General features: G+C 34.7%; 1 protein-coding gene across 1 annotated transcript in view; it reads right to left on the bottom strand.

Annotated features, from left to right (window-relative positions):
* LOC137638777 (galactoside alpha-(1,2)-fucosyltransferase 2-like) overlaps window positions 1–24,036 on the bottom strand; it is a 60,607-nt gene extending 36,571 nt beyond the window's left edge. The window contains exons 1-4 of the mRNA XM_068371148.1: window positions 23,973–24,036; window positions 1,788–1,886; window positions 742–878; window positions 113–311 (exon numbers count right to left, since the gene is read on the bottom strand). Coding sequence (XP_068227249.1) covers window positions 113–311; window positions 742–878; window positions 1,788–1,886; window positions 23,973–24,036 — 499 coding nt within the window. The remainder of the gene's footprint in view (window positions 1–112; window positions 312–741; window positions 879–1,787; window positions 1,887–23,972) is intronic.
* Between the last annotated feature and the right edge of the window lie 1,590 nt (window positions 24,037–25,626).

The raw sequence follows: 25,626 nt of genomic DNA, 5'->3' as shown, positions 1-25,626 counted from the left end.
GCCAGAAGAAACTTCCATCAGGACGAGGTGGATATCTCACCCAAAAATAGATTTTTCCTAGTTAAAATCCCTTAAATGTATCATCTCTCATAAGAAAAAAAAAAACTCTTACCAATGACAGGCAACGTCAGATGGCGCGGTGAAAAGAGTGACGAGACTTGGTGGAAGATTGCCTCAGTTACTGCCACAGTTGCATTGAATCTTCCAGAAAATGTTAAAGCCGTGGCATAGCTACACAGACAGTTTCCGAGTCGTCCTACTGTAGAGAATACCATGATGGGAAAGTCAGTGGTAGAGGCGTTTGCGAAAACCTGTAAGATGATGGACTATTAATATGTCCATTACTTATCTATGAGGCATTTGAATTAACACATGATTACAGTTACCATCACATGAATTTGTTTTATGGCTCAAATATCTTAAAACAATGAGAAAAAGACGCAAATGTGTTTTTTTTACATAAAATAATAACTTATAAATTATAAGATAGATTTTTATATATAACAGTGATTTAAACATCATAAACAATAGGAGCAAATCGATGAAACAATTAGTAAAACTGAAGAAAAACTCGATAAATGAGAAAAAAAAAATTAAAAAATAAATCTTTAAATCAATATCCAACACAAAAATCACCAATAAAATGATACAGAACCCGAATGTCTATTTTCTATATATTGATTTCAATTTGTTTTTAAATCAAGAATCATCATTCACGCTGAATAAAGGTATCCCACTTACTGCATCATAATCTAAAAATTCTGGCTTTAACTTCATAGGCATTTCACCTGGAAGATCTAATGTACTTGCTGACACAGTCCTTGCCGAATTAGTCAATGGTTCGACAATTTCGTATTCTCTCGTTCCCTTACTGTTATCTGTAAAAATAAAAATGGAAATTCATTATAAATCCTTTCAGAATTAGCATTAAGCCTCTTTCTGTGAAAAAGAAAAATATAAATATGTCATAAGTATACTGTAAACTCATTAGAATGAAATTGTTGCTGAAGGACTTTTAAGAAAAATAACGGTTTTCTGATTTTCGCCTAATACGTAATGGGGGAAAGAAAATACTCATCATCTCTACAACGAATAAATCCAGTAGAAATCAAAGACAGCACAGTAAGTATCACAACTTATTGACCTTACCAAGAAGAATTAATTAGCCGGATTTTATGAAGGAGACGATTTCTCTCCTCTCGGATTGATTGGGCCTTCCCTGCTGCATTTCGTTGCTTAAGCATTCGAGGAATTCATTTACATACAGTCAGTCAGTCATTACATGTCCTAAGTCTAATTGCATTAAAAATTGGATTCCCACTATATTTTACTCTTAATGGTTATCATTTAACATCGTATTTTCAATAGTCAGGTTTTAAATATCTAACTGCATATTTTTTCTTGTAAACTAAGCATCTGTTTATTTTTAAGATATGTTACAAAGTTGCAGAGTCCTCCTACCATTCCTGCACATCAATATTATAAGTGAACACCATTCTCTCTCTCTCTCTCTCTCTCTCTCTCTCTCTCTCTCTCTCTCTCTCTCTCTCTCTCTCTCTCTCTCTCTCTCTGTTCCTGATTTTCAAAGGTAAAAAAAAAATCTTTTCATTATTTAAATTCCAAACGAACCTAGGCGTTGTATTCTGTCAGCTCTAAACCCAAGAATACTAAAAGAAGATAAGAAGAATAACACCAACCAACCCACATCTTTAAACTAAAGAAGTCATAGCATTTTAGTGGAGTCCTGAGGAAAAAAAAAATAAAAAAGTCTTAGCATAAAAGCTTACCGTGGGCGTGCAACAGTTGCCCTGCTCCCCAAATGATGAGGATTGTCACACCGGCAAAAGCTCCTCTACTAAACCATCGCCGAGGCAAGAGGCTGCAAACTAAAAAGAAAATTATTATAACCGTCTGTTCGTGTTGATATTATTGTTAAAAGAGTAGGGGAAGTATAAACGTTTACCAGTATGTTAATTGCCCAGACTGAATGGTTCTATGTCAATTAGAAAAGCTATAATGCCAAATAACAATGTACTTTATAACATAGGTGAACTAAAGTAATCCACAGAACGTCATCACCAACCATCCAAATGTAATAAGGATTTATCTTTTCTCTGCAGGGGATATCAATACTCCTTCCTGTCTTCAACTAAGAGGAACCTGATATTCACAACAGACACGACTTAAAAGTCAAACTCTCCTTATCAAGTGCACACTTGAGAATATATAAACTGCATGAATGCACACACACACGCATATATATATATATATATATATATATATATATATATATATGTGTGTGTGTGTGTGTGTGTGTGTGTGTGTGTGTGTGTGTGTGTGTGTGTGTGTGTATTTGTGTGAGTGTGTGTTTTGGGACCACAGGTTTTCATTTAAACAATTCTCATATAAATAATATATATGCACAATCACACACACACATATATATATATATACATATATATATATGTATATATATGCATATATATATATATATATATATATATATATATATATATATATATATATATATTCATATGTGTGTGTGTGTGTTATATCCACTACATTTTGATTTCCTTACTTTTTGGATCCGGCCATCAACACAAAACACAAATGTTAGAACAAATGAAGCCACAATTCTTTCAATATAGATTAGAATTGACGAATGTAAGCATGGTTGAGTTTGAGAATCAAAGCATTATTGGCGAATTTAAAAGAAAAAAAAACAGCCTTTGAAACTTTTTTTTTTTTTCATGACAACCAGCACCAGAAAATCCGAATTGCAATTAACATAGTATTTGTTCACTATAATCATCATAATTGCACACATTTTGTTGCACAAGAAAATGCTTAATATCATTGTATTATTCTAATTCATTATATACTCATTTAACATGAAACCTCGGAATTACTGTCATTCATAACAGATTAAATAAAAATGCTTTTTGTACTACGGAACTCTACAAAACTCGAAGTAAAATACCGCAAATCATTAAAATCACCAACCATGGAAGTGACAAAAACAACAAAAACTGCGATTCAAGAGCAACAAACACGCCCTTTCAAGAACATCTCATGTACCATTAAGGTGATGACAAGCATCAACAATGCAGGAAGTGACAACAAAGAAAATAACAAAGAAAAAAGAAAAGAATAGATTACGCTAGTGACGTCGGCTGAAGAGTCAAGTGGTATTCTTCTGAATAACTGCCCCGTCGAGTCACTATGATTATATAGGACTTGTCAAAACACCAGCAGTTACTTCTAAAGCGTAATGGCAGATGGGATATAAGAACCTAGCTGGGAAAGGTCTTCAACGTCATATAATTACCCTGAGCTGCATGCAATTGGGCTAAAAGTTACATATAACGTCAGCAGTCGTTTTACAGGGATGGATTTGGATATATGAATTTGGGCTATATGGACCGGTACTGGGGCCGAGGATGCCATTCAGTGCCCCGGTGCAACTGGGGGAAAACTCTGCAGTTACGCTGCGAAATAAAAGCAGAGTTTCGATAGCGAGATGTAGGAGGAAGTGGGAACCCGTGGTATGGTAGAAAACCAAAAAGTGAGTGCATCTAACGGCCAAAGAGATGTTGCAAAAAGCCTTAAAAGTAATGCCTACAGTTCATCGCGTGAGGTCCACTGATTGTACGACTCACTTGCTGAGTCTTTTCAGATAATGAAAACACCAATGATACACAATCAAGACTATCTTCCCTGACTTGCCACCATTATAAAACAAACAACAAATTTAATGGGTAAATGAAATTCCATCTCTGATGTCTATCAACTAAGCTTCAAATGTGTAAATGCCAAACAACAACTCATATTATGAAACGATTGTAATTGATTTTCGAACCATACCCGAGACATTCTTTATACGTACAAAGCAAAGATAAAATACTCGGTAAAAAGAATATTTGTCTCTTGCCTTACTGTGTTTCATTCTAACCCGCTGGTTCCAAAGAAACATGATTATACATCAATTTCTACAGTCTTAGAGATTTTTGAAATGACACATACCTTGATATGCAGTGTCGAAATTTCAGTTTGCATGAAGCATTGACAAAATGACTAACATCCAGCAACCCCCCCCCCCCCAACCACCACCAAAATAAATGTTGCTATTGTTAGATTAGGTTGGCTAAGTTCTATATAATTATGGAAACATTGAGATTGGCCGGAATGGAGCAGGACTTGACTTCTTGAGTTACCTGCACCTTTCAAAGTCTTCCTAGCACCTCTAAGCTTTACTTACAAAAAGTAATAAAATGAGATGTCCATTTCTACTATAAAATCGACCGTTTTCGTGTTTTTATTTATTACCCTATGTGATTTTCGTTAATTTGATCCATATTTCGGTCTTGCTTATTTGAGTGTTTTTATGGTGAAACAATGAAACTTTAAATTTATACTATTCTTACTTTTAAATCCTGTCTCTAACCACAAAAACCAACAGATTCTTCATCCTCCTCAAGATTGTGAACAATGGCGGCATAAAAGTAAACGCACACTGACATACTGAGACGACAAGTGTCAACGAATACGGGTGATGATAAAAAGCGAGGGTAAAAAACCTATCATCTGATCAGATATAGAATTACATATTGTGATGTCACAGTGGCCTCAGTGACGTGAGTCTTCGTTGATCTTTCATGGGAGCGACTTATGAGGTACGGTGTGAAATGTGCGGATGCGAAACCGTTTCAAATATTCTTGGTAGTCAGATGTTTTAGCGGCAAAAAAAAGTGGCCAGCATTTTGTTTTGTTTTGATTATACATAAATATTCTCTCTCTCTCTCTCTCTCTCTCTCTCTCTCTCTCTCTCTCTCTCTCTCTCTCTCTCTCTCTCTCTCTCTCTCTCGACTGGTGTCTTACTCCCCCTCAGTCATACGTATGGTTTATATATCACCAAGACATAAAACAAAGTTTTATTACCCCTCTTCTTAAAGGGCTATCCTATAGCGTACTTGTAGACGTATATTTCACATGCAACGCATCTATGTCTTTCCAGAATGATGTGGTCTACTCATAAAGCTAAAAAAATACGACTTAAAGTAAAAAATTGGGCATTGTGACGTTGTTAGCATCAATAGTGCTTTTACCAAATCACAATAAAATAACTACAGTATATGCTAAGCGGCTGTAATTAGATATATTCTCTCCTAACTTTCTTTGAAAATGCCGTAATATATTGCTATAAGAATACTAATCGCGATTTAAAATAACTGGATAATAGCCAATAGCTATATTATATACAGGAACGCAGGGTGGTTCTGGCGATGTTTAACGTATATCAATTCTATTACCTTTACTAATCGTCCTAGAAGACTAAAATGCTAAGATTCGATATAAGATTGTTATTCATCAGTTATTCCTAAATATTTGGTTTCGTATTTAAAATGAGAATATGCTTCTCTTCTTGCTTGAAATTGAGTAACGGAGAGACAAAATATCGATACGTTGAGTAATATCTATTCTTAACATTTGATAAATAATAAAAGCAACGTGATTCAATAAAAATGAAGGAAATTCAAAATAAAATATATTGCTAACTAAAATATTTACCCGTCAGTGGGACACCGCAAGTGTAGGTAGACCAGCAAGTACAAATACGCAAAACCTAAATGTGAACTTTCCTATTGCATGTACCAAGTTTAAGACACATGCTGTACACCATCTCAGTTGTTAAGCTTAAGTGAGACACTGGCAGAGGACGTCAAGAGTTAGATGGAGATGGCTGTTTTAGGAAAAGGGATAGAGACAAATGGAAAAAAATGATAAGGATCCACGTCTCAATTCCTTGCTAAATTTATTCTTGAAATTCCACATCAAAAGGGTTTTAATAAACGACCTAATGCATCATAATTGCCAAGCATTTAAAATCGTGTGACGAGATAAAATTATATTTTACATAAAGTAACTTCTCAGTAAAATTACTGTATGGCACTAGTGCAGACCAAACCCACTTGAAAGGATGGAGATCATTACGAGAATACTGGAGAGAAACCCAGAGAGAATGCAAGGACCCTTACCGCAAAACACTAACCAATCTTTGGAATCCAAAGGCCAGCTATAAAAGATGCTCCATCCGTCAGATACCTTTCGGGTTAAAACATTTTCAGGTGGTAGATGATCCTACCACAACTCCTGTTATTAGCTATGTATGTGGAGTTAATCATAATCATGATATAATGGTCTACTTTTCTATAAAGTACAGTATACCATTATATTTCACAATGGACATTCACCCAGTCTTTAATCGGTAATGTATTCCAGTCGTTCAAGAAAACTCAAACCACAACTATGACGTCCTGTCCCATATCAAAGGGATTAAACATTGAATGCTATTTCCACATCCATGAAAAGTGAATGGCCATATTTCACAAATTGAAAAAGAACTTATTCCTATTCAGGCTTGTCTTACGTAGTTCTTTTCTAAGTTCTCAGTGACCCATAGCATTGTAAAAGAAATATCTTACATAAAAGAACTACTTCATTTACACAATTACATGAGGAATTGATGAGGTTAAACAAAGGATAGCAAAAGCAAGGTCACTGAGGTAAATGAATATTACCAAAATAAATGTTTTGGGAGTAAATGCACGATGATACAACCATAGTTAACGGGTAAATGAAAGTTATCAAAAGTATAGTTAAGAGAATAAATAAATATTAGCAACAGCAAGATCATAAGGGTAAATGAATGTTATCAAAAGTATAGTTATAAAGATAAATTAATATTACTAAAAGAAAGATCATATGGGTAAATGAATATTAGCAAAAGTACACTTATGAGAATAAATATTAGCAACAGCATGACCACAAGGTTAAATGAATGTTATCAAAAGTATAGTTATGAGAATAAATGAATATTAACAAAATTAAGATCATAATAGGTAAATGAATATTAACAAAATTAAGATCATAATAGGTAAATGAATATTAACAAATATATAGTTATAAGAATAAACGAATAGTAGCAAAAGTGAGAGATTACATGAGTACATGAATGTTAGCAAAATTATATCAATAAAAATAAAATAGTATTAGCAAAAGTAAGAACAATAGGGTAAATGAATATTATAAAAAATAAGATCAGATAGGTAAATGAATATTAGTAAAAGTAACATCACAAGGGTAAATAAATGTTGGCAAAAGAAAAGTTATGAGGATAAATGAATATGTTGCGAGGTAAATGTTAGGTAATAACAGAAAAGCAAGGTGAATGTAACCGACTTTATTCAATAAGATAACTAGCTTCTATGGAAAGAGTTGAGGGCAACAATGGCACAAAAATTCAAACGGTGTGAAACATGAAATAACACGCTTAAACAATTTTTTTAGTGACTGACAGCTACCTCGCTACAATTGGTGACACTGCGTAACTTTATTCAACAAAATAACAAGCTTATATAAAGGCAGTTGAAGGCAACAATGACAAAAAATCCAGCAATGTGAAACATGCACTGGTAAGCTAATGCAGGTTTTTTTTATTATCAGTGCACGAGAGAGAGCAAGAAATATAGATCAGATGGGAATAAAAAATAGTGGCAAACATAAGATCAGATGGGTAAATAAATATTAGCAAACGTATAGTTATATATAAAGGGTAAAAATGAATTTTAGCAAAAGTATGATCACAAGGGTAAAATGAATGTTAGCAAAATTAAGATCACAGGAATAAAGGAATATTAGTAAAAGTGAGAGTCGGGATGCCAGAAAACTTCAAATCAATCAATATTAGCAAAAGTAAGATCACAAGGGTAAAATGAAGGTTAGAGAAAGATCACAAGATTAAAATGGAGGTTAGAGAAAGATCACAAGATTAAAATGAATGTTAGCAAAAGTAAGATCACAAGGGTAAAATGAAGGTTAGAGAAAGATCACAAGATTAAAATGAATGTTAGCAAAAGTAAGATCACAAGGGTAAAATGAAGGTTAGAGAAAGATCACAAGATTAAAATGAATGTTAGCAAAAGTAAGATCACAAGGGTAAAATGAAGGTTAGAGAAAGATCACAAGATTAAAATGAATGTTAGCAAAAGTAAGATCACAAGGGTAAAATGAATGTTAGAGAAAGATCACAAGATTAAAATGAATGTTAGCAAAAGTAAGATCACAAGGGTAAAATGAATGTTAGAGAAAGATCACAAGATTAAAATGAATGTTAGCAAAAGTAAGATCACAAGGGTAAAATGAATGTTAGAGAAAGATCAAAAGATTAAAATGAATGTTAGCAAAAGTAGTATCACAAGGGTAAAATGAATGTTAGCACAAGTAAGATCACAAGAGTAAAATGAATGTTACCAAAAGTAAGATTACAGGGGTAAGATGAATGTTAGCAAAAGTAATATCACAAGGTTAAAATAAATGTTAGCAAAAGTAAGATCACAAGGGTAAAATAAATTTTAACAAAAGTAAGATCACAGCAGTAAAATGTATTTTAGCAAAAGTAAGATTACAGAGGTGAAATGAATGTTACCAAAAGTATGATCATAAGGGTAAAATGATTGTTAGCAAAATTAAGATCACTGGGGTAAAATGAATGTTAGCAAAAGTAAGATCAATAGAGTAAAATGAATGTTAGCATAAGTATGATCACAGAAGTAAAATGAATGTTATCAAAAGTAAGATCACATGAATAAAGGAATACTAGCAAATATGAGACCCAGGATGCCAGAAAACTTCAAATCAATCAATATTAGAAAAAGAAAGATCACAAGGGTAAAATGAATGTTACCAAAGTACGATCACATGGTAAAATGAATGTTAGCAAAAGTAAGATCACAAGGGTAAAATAAATGTTAGCAATAGTAAGATCACAAGGGTAAAAGAAATGTTAGCAAAAGAAAGATCACAAGGGTAAATTAATGTTTGCAAAAGTAAGATCACAAGGGTAAAATAAATGTTAGCAAAACTAAGATCACAAGGGTAAAAGAAATGTTGGCAAAAGAAAGATCACAAGGGTAAAATAAATGTTAGCAAAACTAAGATCACAAGAGTAAAATTAATGTTTGCAAAAGTAAGATCACAAGGGTAAAATAAATGTTAGCAAAACTAAGATCACAAGGGTAAAATAAATGTTTGCAAAAGAAAGATCACAAGGGTAAAATAAATGTTAGCAAAACTAAGATCACAAGGGTAAAATTAATGTTTGCAAAAGTAAGATCACAAGGGTAAAATAAATGTTAGCAAAACTAAGATCACAAGAGTAAAATTAATGTTTGCAAAAGTAAGATCACAAGGGTAAAATTAATGTTGGCAAAAGAAAGATCACAAGGGTAAAATAAATGTTTGCAAAAGAAAGATCACAAGGGTAAAATAAATGTTAGCAAAACTAAGATCACAAGGGTAAAATTAATGTTAGCAAAAGAAAGATCACAAGGTTAAAATGAATGTTAGCAAAAGTAAGATCACAATGGTTAAATTAATGTTTGCGAAAGAAAGATCACAAGGGTAAAAGAAATGTTGGCAAAAGAAAGATCACAAGGGTAAAATAAATGTTAGCAAAAGTAAGATCACAAGGGTAAAATTAATGTTGGCAAAAGAAAGATCACAAGGGTAAAATAAATGTTAGCAAAACTAAGATCACAAGGGTAAAATTAATGTTGGCAAAAGAAAGATCACAAGGGTAAAATAAATGTTAGCAAAACTAAGATCACAAGGGTAAAATTAATGTTGGCAAAAGAAAGATCACAAGGGTAAAATTATTGTTAGCAAAAGAAAGATAACAAGGGTTAAATTAATGTTGGCAAAAGAAAGATCACAAGGGTAATATGAATGTTAGAGAAAGAAAGATCACAAGGGTAAAATAAATGTTTGCAAAAGTAAGAACACAAGGGTGAAACTCATGTTAGCAAAAGTAAGATCACAAGGGTAAAATGAACATTAGCAAAAGTAAGATCACAAGAGTAAAATTAATGTTTGCAAAAGTAAGATCACAAGGGTAAAATGAATGTTAGCAAAAGTAAGATCACAAGGGTAAAATGAATGTTAGCAAAAGTAAGATCACAAGGGTAAAATGAATGTTAGCAAAAGAAAGATCACAAGGGTAAAATGAATGTTAGCAAAAGAAAGATCACAAGGGTAGAATAAATGTTAGCAAAACTAAGATCACAAGGGTAAAATTAATGCTAGCAAAATAAAGATCACAAGGGTAAAATTAAAGTTAGCAAAAGATAGATCACAAGCGTAAAATGAATGTTAGCAAAACTAAGATCACAAGGGTAAAATGAATGTTAGAAAAAGTAAGATCACAAGGGTAAAATAAATGTTTGCAAAAGTAAGAACACAAGGGTGAAACTCATGTTAGCAAAAGAAAGATCACAAGGGTAAAATAAATGTTAGCAAAAGAAAGATCACAAGCGTAAAATGAATGTTAGCAAAAGAAAGATCACGAGGGTAAAATGAATGTTAGCAAAAGAAAGATCACAAGGGTAAAATAAATGTTAGCAAAAGAAAGATCACAAGCGTAAAATGAATGTTAGCAAAAGAAAGATCACGAGGGTAAAATGAATGTTAGCAAATGAAAGATCACGAGGGTAAAATGAATGTTAGGAAAAGAAAGATCACAAGGGTAAAATGAATGTTAGCAAATGTAAGATCAGTAAGATAAAATAAATGTTAGCAAAAGAAAGGTCATAAGGTTAAAATTAATGTTAACAAAAGAAAGATCCCAAGGGTAAAATGAATGTTAGCAAAATTATGATCAAAAGGGTAAAATAAATGTTAGCAAAAGAATGATCACAAGAGTAAAATGAATGTTGGCAAAAGAAAGATCACAAGGGTAAAATGAATGTTAGTAAATGTAAGATTACGAGGGTAAAATAAATTTTAGCAAAAGGAAGATAAAAAGGGTAAAATGAATGTTAGCAAAGGTAAGATCACAAGGATAAAGGAATATTAGCAAAAGTTAGAGCACAAAGATAAAGGATTATTAGGAAAGTAACAGCCAGGATGCCAGAAAACTTCAATACAATCAATATTAGCAAAAGTAAGACCACAAGGGTAAAAGAATGTTAGCAAAAGTAAGATCACAAGGGTAAAATGAATGTTAGCAAAAGTATACTTATGAGAATAAATCAATGTTAACAACAGCAAAATCCCAAGGGTACAATGAATGTAAGCAAAATTATAGTTGTAATGGTAAGTGAATATTAGTACAAGTAAAATCACAAAGGTAAAATGAATGTTAGCAAAAATATAATTATGATGGTAAATGAATATTAGTAAAAGTAAGATCACAAGGATAAATGAATGCTAGCAAAAGTATATTTATGAGAATAAAATAATATTAGTAAAAGCAAGATCACAATGGTAAAATTAATGTTAGCAATAAAACGTGATACCGATGCTACAAAAGGGACAAGAGAGAAGGCAAGTAGTAGGACCTGCGTCAAAGGACTGGAACTGAAGAATAATATTATCAAAATGTGGAGAGTTACTAGCCCAATGTTGATCGTATGTGAGAATCATTGACACAACTGTCCTTTCTGGAAATGTAGCTAGGATATTAAATGTAAATAAATACAAGAGCTGGAGACTGCAGAAATTAATAGTTTGTATAATACAAGTTACGTAGGAAATGGCAAAAAAAAATGTACAACAAAATTGAAAGCCAGAATGAGACGGCAAAAGCATATGTAGACTAAAGGTAGTGCAAAAGGTGCTTGAATGGCCAGAACCTTGTCTCAGAGGTATGAGAACATTTGAATGATATCGGAAAGGGGGGAGGGGTAGAGTACCCCCGGTAGTGTGCGTGGGGGAAGGGGATGCTAAACATGTTATTGATGAGCGTTTTGTCTAGGTATATACAGTGGCTGATACTGTCTAAGTTATCACAAAGGACTTCAGCATTTATCAGATAACTTAGGCTTGAGACACCATGGACAAGTTTGCATATTCATGTATAAAAATGCCCTACAAAATACCATGTACAGAATCTATTCATTTAAGCTTTAAAACTTAAATATATGACTTTTGAACATATCATGTTGGGTAAGGTACGTATCCAATTCAATCTTGGAGAGAGAGAGAGAGAGAGAGAGAGAGAGAGAGAGAGAGAGAGAGAGAGAGAGAGAGAGAGAGAGAGAGAGAGAGAGAGTGTGTAATATGAGTATATTTATTTTCACAAGTACAGTGTTAACGCATTCGAATTGCGGATTATCGATCCCAGTCGGGGGGCTGTGAGTTTAATCTGTTTGCTGGAGAGGTTACTGCTGTGGTTGGGCACTAGATGGTGGGGGGGGGGGGATTCGCGGTGAGCGTCGCTTCAGATAATACTGAAACTGAAACCAGACACCGGAGAGAACGAGAAACAACTTTTCATTAAAAATCTATATTTTTCATGGACCATACTTTTGTTATAAATTTCAAAAGGAATCCAATATCTAGGTACACAGTAGTGTAACGACAAATTGTAATACTCTATCTAGTATAACGATGATTCCATGACTTGCACTGCACAGCTCCGAAAATATACTTGTATGCGCGTAAAAGTCTTTCCTCTAAGTCAAATAAGACATTTGCTAAATATGAAGACCCAATCAAAACACTCAAATATCAATTCTGAAAAATAAACAAATCACAATAGGTTTTAAATTGATGTCTGAGAAAAACATTCAATCCGTCGTTGCATCATGCCACGCATGTGATCTTCCTGTGACGCCATCCCAAGGGACCTTTTTAGAAGTAACTCCTATTGAATATCCCTCTGGGAATTCATCCCTCCTTCCACTCTTCCCTTACCACCAGCCTCGTCCATTTTCACACTCACTGACTTTGAGGTATTTCCTCTGTGCTAATTCAGATGTCCTCTCCGGTGGCAAACTGACAACCACCTAATGTCAGCTCTCAATCGCCAAATTGATTGCAACATTTCCGTTGCTAAACGAAGCATTTGACAACCATGTGATTCTGGGGCTTGGCTAACTCTGTTTCACTTACTCCGAGACAGCAGGGCTGGATAGAACTGGTTGAAGTATCGGAGAAAAATCACAGGAATAACCGATTGTTATGTTGATTTTGGCATTTGTAATGGTTATGGCGCAAACATCAATCTTATTGGTATTTGCGATTATCAACTCTTAGATAATATAGCCATAGGATGCCGTAAATTGATGGGAACGATATGATGATATTAACGGGGCATGTTACGAAAACGAGTATAATTAGCCAAATTGCCTCTGAAATCTTATAGTAAGGATGAACAATCTGCATACGGTTCACATATTTCAATAATTTAGAGTGAAAATATCTCGGAAAAAGGGAAGCACTACGAGAATAATGTAATAATGGAGATCATTTACGATCTGCCTTAGTAAGAATATATTCTTAGTCTTATTTTCCTCTAACATTAGGGATTTTCTGCATTAGTTTCAGATTACAAATTAATCCTTATTTCTTTTACATGTAGCCTATCATTTAATATGCATCTTAACCTTATCTCAAAACATCATCATCTTATCTAGAAAATTTCGATCCTTAAAAAAAAGCAACAAATATTCTCAGAAATAAGATTAACTCATCTCGCAGTGTAATTTTCTTCAAGAAAAATTCAACTTCAAAACCTGATTTTAGTTTCTACAGAATAAAAATCCCAATTTCTTATTACAATCGTATGGGGAATATAAAACCTCACTTTCTAATTCCAATGTCCTCAAGAATGTTTCCAAAAAATCGAGTTATTTTTATGATTATTATTATTATCATTACCATTATTATTGTTATTATCATCAGCTAAGCTACAAACTCAGCTGGAATAGTAAAATGCAGCAACCCCAAGGGTTTAAAGGTTTAAAGGCCGCTCATTAATGGCAGAGGAAAGGGACAGTGATATAGCCCTAGCAAGCAGGACAATGCCCCTCTTCATCGAAGCTGAGATCAGGGATGGCCTAACAAGGGCTGCTGATGACTTAACAAGTAAACATATAAGCTCCCCAAAACTCCCCACCCTTAACTTACAAGGATGGTAAGGTTGCAGCCAATAAAGGAACTAATGCTTTTGAGCGGGACTCGAACTCCAGTCTGACGATTACCAGTCAGGGACGTTACGAGAGAGGCCACGACATAGGAGTTGAAATAGATCAGTCATAAATAAACAATGAAACGAGACTCATGTCAACCTTTTCAACAACTAGCATTCGCAACAAGTTTGAACTTCTAAAGTTGTACTGATTCAACCACAAGATTAGGTAGAGTATCCAAAAATCTGTTCATAGCTAGAAATAACATCTGGAATACTGTGTAATATTGAGCTTTATTATAAGCAATGCATAACTTCTGTAAATAACTACATACACGATGGTACACTCAGGGTAGATCTGAATGGAAAGGATGGTCAGAATTATGACAAATCTTACACACAAAGAACTAACATGTCGTGTTCTTTCTAGATATAATTCAAAATCTAGGATCCTGCTCTTAATTCCTTCTAAAATGAAAGTTATCAAACAGTTGTTATAATTCATTAAGGAGGTACAATCTTAGTTATTTCTCACTGTGATAAGGGTGTAAGAATACTACGACCTTGCGTCCTGTATGTCGTAAAAAACGACCAAAAGGACAGCTGATTCCTTCCAGTCTTGCTTATAATCAAAAGGCTAGGCTCACTTCCAATAGCTGTGGTTGATGTATGCAAGGGCATGAAATCGTAAAATCCCTCAGACAAATCATTAACCATGCCTGATGCTATTAGTAATATGCATGTGGCTAGAACGTCCCCAACGGGCGTCAGGATCCCCCTACTGGGCTACTGGCGTGATAAATAGACGAAGGGTACCACAGGGCTCACGACTGCAGCCAAAGAAGCTAGTGACAGGATGGAAGATCAGAGAAGTTACTTGGAGTGTTCGTACTCTAACGGGAAGATTGAGGGAGATAGCAGATGTGATGGAGAGGTGGAGGATAGATATCCTGTGTGTGTAGGAGACAAGCGGGAAAGGAAGTGGAGCATGAGAGAAAGGAAATGGGTATAAGTTCTATTACAGCAGTCACGAGAGGGAAGAAAATGAGTTAAGGTCATAATAGGCGATAACCGGGAGAAAAAAAATGGTAGAAGAGAATAAATAAGAGGCTTTTAAAGATTTCAATGATGATATAGGATCAGATGGTAAATGTAATTTCAGCATATGCCCCTCAGATGGGTTGCCAAGAACAAGAAAAAGAAGGATTTTGACAAGAGTTTGAAGCGGCTATTGCAACAGTGAAAAGGTAGGAGAAAGTAATCATAGAGCAGACATGAATGGTAGAGTGGGGAAGAGAAGGGATGGAAATGAGGAAGTACATGGAGGCCATGGGTTTGGAATTAAAAATAAAAATGGGGACTATATATTAGAGATGGCACAGAATTTTGAATAGACATGTATGAGCGCATGGGTCCAAAAATTGGCTAAGCACCTGATAACCTATGAAAGTGGAGGAGTGGAAAGTTAAATACATTACAAAATGGTTAGAGGAGTTAACAAAACAATGTGATGAACTTTAAAGTGATTTTGGGATAGGCATGTGTTAAACAACATAAACAGGTAGTGATGGTTTTTAAAATGAGGGGTAGGAAGCCCATGAAGAGAAAGAGGAGATCTAGAATTTAGATTCGGGACCTTAAAGGAGAAAGTGGTGAGCAGTTTAGTAGTATCAGGCAGGCAGAGAGAGAGAGAGAGAGAGAGAGAGAGAGAGAGAGAGAGAGAGAGAGAGAGAGAGAGAGAGAGAGAGAGTTGAACTTGGAAATTGGACTGGGTATGAGAGTGGAAAATATCTGAGTGGATATGAAAGAAATATTTGTAGGGGAAACAGAAGAACTAATAGGAAGAACGAACAGATGTGTTCTATTGAAAGGAGAAAAGTGGTGGTGGGATGGAGCAGTGTTACACTTCTCTGTCCCACCACCACTTTTCAAACAGGACTGGAAAGTAAGGCACACAGAGGGTGCAGAAGAACGGTACACAGAAGGAGAAAATTCGAGGAGCAAAATAGGTATAGCTATTGGAATAGTGGTAGATCGATTGAATGAAAGGCTAGGAACATGATAAGGAGAAAAGGATACCTTATAAGATTTCAGCCTTGAGGAAAAAGGCGAAGACAGAATTTGGGGCAACAGGGAATCATCAAGAATAGAGATGAAAATATTTTGCAAAGGGATGAAGACATTAAGAGGAAATGGATAAAAATATTTTGAAGAACTATTAAATACTTAAAATGTGAGAGAAAAGATGGGAGAAGCATAAAAGGTAGAGGGGGGGGGGGGGGGCCAGTGGTCAGTGATGGAGATACGGAATACAAAAGGGAAGAAGTCATTGAGTAAAATGAAAAATGGTAAAGCACCAGGTCCATCACAGTTTCAAATTGAAATGGTCATAATACTAGCTACAGAGGGAGAAGATTGGATGCTAGATCTATTAAGAGCAATATGGAAAGAGGAAATAATGCCTAAAGACTGGCAGGAGAGTCTACTGGTATCTACTGTATATTTAAGCGGAGAAGTGATGTCATGGAATGTGGTAACTACAGGGGAATCAAAGTAACATAACATGGTTTGAAAGTTTTTGAGAGGGTACTACATAAGATATTGTAAAGATTGGGAAACGACAATAAAGATTCATGTAGGAGAACGGGACTGCGGATGCCATTTTTATGGTAAGGTAGCTACAGGAAAAGAGGCTAGAGGGAAACCAAAAGATCTTCTGTGCTTTTGTAGATCTAGAAAAGTCTTATGATAAAATACTAAGAGAAATGATGGTTTGGTGCTTAAGAATGAGGGAAGTCCCATAGAAGATAGAATGGATGAGATGATGTATATAAGAAAAAGGCCCAAAGTAATAACAGCAGTTGGAGAAATAGAAACCTTTGAAGTTAGTGTTGGATTACACCAGCGGTCAACATTAAGCTAACTTTTATTTGTGGTGGACATGAATGTGTTAAGTGAAGAGATCAGAAATGAAGAGTTGTGGCAGTAGCTATATGCAGATGATTTGGTGATTACCGCTGAAAATGAGGAAGACTTACAGAGAAGGGCTGTAGACTGGCAAGAGACTTTGGAAAAGTGTGGGTTGAGGGTAAATATAGATAAGACTGAGGTTATGGTGAGCAGTAAGGAATGTAGGGACAGTATAGCCATACAGGAAAGTAGAGGCCCAGTTATACTTGAGATATCCTATAAATCAGGAGGGAGGATATGAGGCTGAAGTTGAGAACAGGATAAAAGCAGCATGGGAAAAGTGGAGGGAGGTAGCGGGAGTGGTATGTGATAAGACGATGCCAATCAAGCTAAAAGTCAAGATCTATAGCACAGTAATAAGACCAGTATTAATGTATGGATCGGAAACGTGGGCCATCTAAGACGAAAAAAGGAAGTAAAACTATAGTGAGCATAGATGAGAATGCCGAGATTTATTATTGGAATATCACTGCTTGAAAGATTGGAAAAAAGATGAAATAAGAATGGAAGTCGTACTAAAGATTACAGAGGTGACAAGAGTGTCACGGCTGATATGGAGGGATAACGGTGGGAAAGAAGAGGAATAGGAATCTTGAGTTAATATCAGGAATGCACAAGCTGCACTTAATTTGCAGCCAAATAACACACCGGATTGGTTAGCCCACATTCTTTTTTTTCATGATAGTAGCCTCGAAAGAATTATACACTAAATTCAGTTCCTTTTTAGTCAATAAGATTTTACATCTTATGTAAAGCACGAATTTTATTCTCGTTTCTGTTTTCTTTAGCAATTTTTACAAACATCATAAAAGTTTTAATAGCGACAATAAACTCGCAACGTCTGCATTTCCAATATTACATGAAAAATTTTCAGACAAAAACTTAGAGATTAAAACGGAAATTGATTAAATATTCTCTTTCCCCGGTAAGATTTGAATAATAACATCCAAATATAACACCGTTGGTAAAAATTCTCATTTGGGATGGAGACTTTATCATTCGTTTCCTGTCTAATTTCTAAGTATTCACTGGAAAGAAACTCAACACTAATAAAAAAAAAAAGTAGAAGAACATATATAAAAATATACTAGGAGAACATTGTGGTTAAAATGTTCATGGAAATTGGTGAACCTGTCCAGTAAAATCGACATAAAAAAATGTGTATATACATTTATATATTTCATAATGTAGTAATAACACTATTAATAATAATAATGAATATTAATGATAAAAATAATTATCAATAATAATAATTTTTAATAATAATTATAAATATTAATGATTATCAACAATAATAATAATTATCAACAATAATATTAATTATTAATAATAATCTACATTTTACTTGAACTTTTCCATCCTCTAGCCAGCATCAAATTTCAGTGAATGACAATTTCTCACTACTTCGCCAATAGCAGTTACAGATATCAATCCCTTTAACAAGAAAATAATATGCAATATCTATCTCTCTCTCTCTTCGGTGCCAATGACCTTAGATGTCAGGATGCCAGGAAACATTGGAACTTTGAGCGATACATAAAGACTTCTAATTGCACACGCTATAATTGGACGTTTAAACTTACTCCAGACAATTATTTCAAAAGGAAACCATTTCCCATAGAAGTTTAGGTGTAATCACGAACGATGCTAACTGGAAAATGCGCATAGGGAGACTCAGTCACAAATAATAATAATAATAATAATAATAATAATAATAATAATAATAATAGATATGTCGTATATAAATAATGAAAATAAATTTATCAACCTGGTCAACGAAAAAAGCATTTGCAACAAGTTTAAACTGAAGTTCCACCGATTCAAGCACTAAATTAGGAAAATCGTTCCCCAATCTGGTCACATCTGGAATAAAACTGCTGCAATAGAAAACTGTTTAGTGTGGAGCCCAATGATTGAGACGGTAAGGCTGTCAAAATTATCAGCAAACCTAGTACTACGTACACGGTGGTACACTCCGATATGATCTGAATGCAAAGCAAGGTCTGAATTATGAAATCCATGCTACATGCATAAAGAACTAACTGAACGACATTGCCTGAGACTGATATTCAAATCATGAATAAGGAATTTAACACACTGCAAGTTTTTGTCAAAAAATTAACATAAGAAACAAGTAACTGAAGACCAGACAGGAGAACAATGCAGAAAACAAGGTAAAATGAAAGAATTGAAACATTTCCTCATGATAGACAGGTCACCGAAAATCTTAAAATACCTTCAGAATGAGCCAGTGTTTTGTGCAATTGAAGAAAAAACAGGAGGAATGTTTCTCAAAACTAAATTTGCAATTAAGAATCTCAACTAGAATTTCAAATGAGTTGTATAGAATTAAAGGTATTGTCGATGCAAAGATCTGGATCTTGAAGAGAAACTGTCCTTGACCTTCTTACAACCATACTTTGAGTTTTGTCAAGGTTCAACTTAATCGCCAATGATTTACACCATGCACTACTTTTAGCTAGATCTCTATTAAGGGGAATCAGCAACTAAAAGTCTGCATTCAGGAGATGGAATTGATGCAGAGTAGTAACATCTGCCTATGCAACGAGATTGTTTTCTGAATCAAACCACATATGCGTATATATTACATGTAAAGTAGCTGGCCGAGAATACTACCCTGTGGATCATCACATATTGCATTCCTATAGTCACTATGATGTCTGTCAACAACTACTTTTTGCAATTTATTACTAAGAAAATTAGGTTTGTCGTGACTTAGTAGTAACGTCTTCTCTACCTGGTGATCGCCAGACTGGGGTTCGAATCCCGCTCAAACTCGTGAGTTCTTTTAGTGTCTGCAACCTCACCATCTTTGTGAGCTAAGGAGAGGCTTTGGGGGAGCCTACAGGTCGACTTGCTGAGTCATCAGCAGTCATTGCCTGACCCTTCCTGGTGTTAGCTTGAGTAGACAGGGGGCCTGGGCGCTGATCATAAGTATATATGGTCAATCTTTAGGGCATTGCCCTGCGTGCAAGGGCAATGTTACTGTACCTTGCCTCTGCCATTCCTGAGCGATCTTTTAAACCTTTAAATGTAATAAACTGATAAGAAGAGTTAAATGTAATACACTGATAAGAAGAGACCCGTCTACTCTTATCTAAGTCCGAAAACTAGGGATAAATGATTAACGCAGTCAAAGGCAGCTCTAAAATCAGGCCAATCACAGGAACTTCCTGATCATATCAAGGGAGTTCTGTAAGTCATTGGAAAATGTAATGGCATAGTATCGTAGCTCTTGCTCAGTGAACATCTCCGATGAAATGGCTGTACTTTCGTATTTTCATCTTTGTACATATTGTCATTTATATATTACATATATACATACACACAAATATGTTGAGTTTTAAAGTAACAAAGAGTCACCTTCACAACGATGATAACTGATATATAAAGTCTACTATGTCGGAACTTGCCATCTCGACCATATATACATATACATATACACACACATATATATATATATATATATATATATATATATATATATATATATATATATACGGTATTGTTTCGAAAATAATGAATTTCAAAATTTCCAGATAAAAAATCTTTTCTACAACCGCTTTAATGCAGGCGAACGGCAAACCCATTTTCAATTTACAAATAGACACGTATAGGACAAGTGAGGGCCAGATTATGCTGGAAGTGCGCTGTTCCTACTCGGGTGGTCCTTGGTGAACTGCGCACAATGCGACACGACCCCATATAATAAGTGTATTGGGGCGTCTTCTCCTGAAAAGGGGCATTCGAGCGCACGTCCCTTCATGACGCCAGGCGCGTGGAATCCCTTCCTGAAGTGTCATGGCCTCATGGGGGACACTGCGTAATTCTTGCAGTCGCTAGCATGTGTAGGGGATACTTCCTGTCGCTGATGAAATACCCTTTGTTAATCGCATATTGTTCAGGAAGTAACTTATGGTGACAGAATCCTGCACTGAAAGAGGTCAATTTACGTCGTGGTTTATCAAAGCAGATATTCAACATAAATTCTCTCTCTCTCTCTCTCTCTCTCTCTCTCTCTCTCTCTCTCTCTCTCTCTCTCTCTCTCTCTCTCTCTCACTAAATCAACTTAGACTTCGTTTTATTATTGTAAATTACTTTCAAACAAAAACCATTGAACCCTATTTCTATGTAGTCCAAAACATACATTCTTAAATCAATTCAAAATACATAATTTGAGTAGTTGGAATGTTAATTGTATGAGAACAAAAGGGATTGAATGGAAAGTAGATGTCTTGAAATGAGTCTTCATTTCGACAAAAAAAAAAAAAAAAGAAAAAAAAAAAGAAAAAAATGTGCAATATGAACTTTTTTTGTTGATCTACATCTAAACGAACATTGAGAATCGAATAACAACAATTTGAAATGCATACCAATCAGCAGAAGGGAAAAGACTTAGAAGTTTTAAGGAAGTCAGCAATGTAATTCATTGAGTACTTCCACGTATTTAAGAACATAAATTTAAGTACATTTATATAGACAAGGTAAGAAAACATGAATATTAAGAGCTGTGCTTAATTCAAGGTTCCACCCTTTCAAAACTTACTTACAAAAAAGGTAAGTTTTCACGCAGTTTACACAATACCGAATTTTATCAGGGTCTTTTTCTTGAACAGATTAAGAAATAAATCTGTAAGAGAACGATTATAAGATAATCTGTCTTGTCATTCATCATCTGCATTATTTCTCCAAAACGCCAGGACGGAAGAATGGTTATATTTCATAAGATTTATTTATTACTTGTAGGAAGAATTGCGGAGCTGTTTGCAAAAGTCTGCAAACCTATGGTTGACATAAGGCGGATATTTCATGAACAATGGGGAAAAACGAAAATATAAACATCCATAACAAACACAATCCTGAAGCACGAAAGATTATTGAAATATTATCAAATATTATTATATAATTATTAAAAATATTATTAAAATATGAATTGGAATAAAGGCCAAAAGATATTTTAATATATTAATGGAAACCTTGCGTACTTCGGGGAAATTCTGCAAGAAATTAATGCATGCACTAAAACATATATGAAATTTTGTATTCCAATGCGACTTTTTAATTCTTATACCCAGATTTTTTCTTTACACGACACCTTAGTATCCTTGGAGAGAGAGAGAGAGAGAGAGAGAGAGAGAGAGAGAGAGAGAGAGAGAGAGAGAGAGAGAGAGAGAGAGAGAGAGAGAGAGAGAGAGAGAGTTAAAACGTCACCAATTATAAAGCAAAATCAAAGAACATCAGGAAAGGAACATACTGGATAGGCTATAGTTGATTGCAGAAAAAACTTTACAACTACTACAAGAAATAGTTGAGCCCAAGTCAGGCAATATCCTTAATTTATTTTCTCCTTACTTTACTATTACCCCACCCTCATTTTCTCTCTCTCTCTCTCTCTCTCTCTCTCTCTCTCTCTCTCTCTCTCTCTCTCTCTCCTCTCTCTCTGTGACACACACAGAGGGGATCAAATGGTCACGGATCACGTCCCTATCACTGTATTTAACTGTCAAAATAACATTTAAGTGTTGTATAAATGATCGTATTAAAAGTTAGAAGGCTCCTTCAAGGAATAATTAGGTAAAGGAATACACTATAATGAAAGCATTGTAAGGCACAATATTACAAATTGTATTTCCAAAATTTCAGTTGGACAAAAACACCAATCTTTAAATAGAAAACGAAATAGCATGAAATGTACCTTTCTGTTAACATGTTAATGGGATATATAACAAATACTTATAAATAGGAGAGATTTCCTAGAAGTTACAGCGGATGTATATCTCTTAAGCAATACGATAATAAAATGTACAGAAAATTTAATTATACGACTGAATTCCGTACGCAAAATAGAGTTGAGTTCTTTTGCTTGAGGGTACACTCGGACACATTATTATATGTTATTTCTCTTCCTCTTGTTTTTTAAAGCTTTTATAGTTAATATATGAAATATTTATTCTAATGCTGTTAATGCTCTAAGATATTTTATTTTAATTGTTGATTACTTTTCTTGTAGTTTCCTTATTTCCTTTCCTCACTAGGCTATTTTCCCTGCTGGAGCCGTCGGGCTTATAGCATTCTGCTTTTCCAACTAGGGTTGTAGCTCAGCATGTAATAATAATAATAATAATAATAATAATAATAATAATAATCCCACAAGCTTCCCACTACAAGAAACAAGTTGGCAAACGTCATGACATACAAAAACACAACAAAGATTCACAGTGGGCATCATGAAATAGGGAAATGTCCAAATAATGCTTATGACAAGAACAGCGAAGCCTGGGATACAATTCAATGCTCTTAGGACCATCAATTTATTCTTATCATTACGCAACATGTAATTTTCTTTCATTGAAATAAAGATTAAACGAGCATTTCAGGGGAATGCTAAAATAATGTCCTCCGACTTATTAGATGTAGTCTAGATAACTATTTTTATACCGTCAAATATATAAACGAACCGCAGAATTTCCCAATGACAGTTTTTTTCTCGTAAAAAGGCATCAGTCAAGTCATAAGGTCACTATTGCTGGTGCCATCTCAAATCACGGCATTAGATGGTTATGTCTAATATGGAGTCTCTGTCTCTATTTCGAGTTCAAAAGTTATAATCAAATTAAATTGGTGTACAGAATCTTAAAACCCATTAATTAGACTCTATAAATTAGAATGAAATATTGAGTCGTCAGACAAGAGCATTGATGCTCGTCTAACTATCACGGTCAACCTTTCAAATGGGTTAAAAGAAATTCCGCATATGCGGAAAACTATAATTCACAACTCGGTCAACATACACAAAATCAGTAGTTGAAATAATGAAGCTACAATAGAAATTCTTTCTTTTACAATGACATCGTAAAAAGTTGAAATTACATATATCTCAACAAAGCCTAAAAAATCCATTTATATTGTACAACACTGTTATGAAAGCAGCATCGTCTAACTGACAAAGGATGTCGGACATCTATCCCGCTCTTCAAGTGAATAATGACTCGCTATTCGGTAAATAATGACTCACCTTTGCGTCGGCAGAGGTACCGTTTCGTGTGACGAGTGAAATCACCGACTGCCAATGATGACATCATTGAGCTGGAGGAAAATTCACTGAACGCCGAAAACAATACGTCGATGTCCAATGAACTTTTATGGACATTGCTGAATCCTCAACAATAAACTGTAAACACTTGGGAATGGTGAGTAAACCAGATAGAACAAGGAAAACTTCCATGAAATGGACAAGGAAAAGTCGCCGATATTTAGACGTCAACTGAACGTGATACTCAACATACGCTTCCCTAGGAGAGAGAGAGAGAGAGAGAGAGAGAGAGAGAGAGAGAGAGAGAGAGAGAGAGAGAGAGAGAGAGTGTTTGATAAATTAAACGTTCATAAGTTGTGAATGGGTGAATGTTACTTATTTGTTTGCAACATTTCAACGGGACAAGGCTGTTACTATTCAACAGAAACTAAGAATTAAGTCTCTCTCTCTCTCTCTCTCTCTCTCTCTCTCTCTCTCTCTCTCTCTCTCTCTCAGGAAAATAAAAGTAATCCTGCAGTTATTTGACTCGTATCTCAATGTAGATTTATGAAACCTGCTTTGTATACAATTTCTCTCTCTAAATACCCACACTGTTAAGGAACACAACCACATGTGACATAATTTACTATAAGAATGAATCTATTTTTCATACGTTACACGGCAAATTCATGTAATTAAAAATCCGCAAATTCCATGATGTCTGCGAGCCAGCTTGATCAATACAGGGCTAACCAAGTCTCAAAACTGCCCACTGAAAACAACTGCAATTCCGCTTAAATAAATAGCTACTCCAACTAGAATTAATCTCCACTTATGTATTTTATAACTTAGAAAATTTAGTTCAGTTGTAGCTGCTTCGTTCTCACTCAAACATCCTACGAGATAGATGATGGAATACTGACCTCTCAATAAGTGGTCTTCTAAAATATCTTTAAAGTCTAATACAACAGAATCGTAGTTAAGATGTGGTAAAATCGCCTGAGTGAATGTACACAACTTTTTTTTATAAGGAATAATAACAGTAATTAAGGAGAAATTAAGAAAATGAGGCTATCGAAAATACAAGTGGAAATTAGAAAATGGTTATGGTAGCTGGCCGATGGCATTAAAAAAAAAATATTTAAATATTAACTTGAAATTGATGCAGGAGCACACAGTACAGTCTGCAAATGCGAGAGGCATTCAATCAAGGTCTGTAGAATACTGTACTTATTCTATAGACCTTACCTTCAATGGTCAAAGCATCGAGTGTCGATACAAAATGTCACGGGAACGCGCTAGAATCACCCGTCTGTAAACAGAACTGTATTATATACAACCACATCATTACCGCCAAACAAGTCCGCCATCTTTTGGGTTAATCGTTACCATCCGTTCACCGAAGTCATAATACTTACAGAAAAGGGTTAAATATGTTAGATTCTAAAAGATTGAATAAATAAATAAAAATGCTGAGCCTACCTAAATATACAGCTAACCATGAAAGAGAAATATCAAACAAGAAGATAAACTCAAAATAAACAATATGTTCAACTAATTACCATCACCCTAACTACAAAATGTAGATTTTGAAAGGATTCAATATCAGCTTCATTAGTCACATGAAAACACATCAACATCACCATGCCGTAAGTCT

This window comes from Palaemon carinicauda, chromosome 1 (genome assembly GCF_036898095.1).
Source record: "Palaemon carinicauda isolate YSFRI2023 chromosome 1, ASM3689809v2, whole genome shotgun sequence".
Classification (NCBI taxonomy): Eukaryota; Metazoa; Arthropoda; class Malacostraca; order Decapoda; family Palaemonidae; genus Palaemon; species Palaemon carinicauda.
Note: the sequence above shows the minus strand (reverse complement) of the source record. Positions and strands in the feature narration are given on the sequence as shown.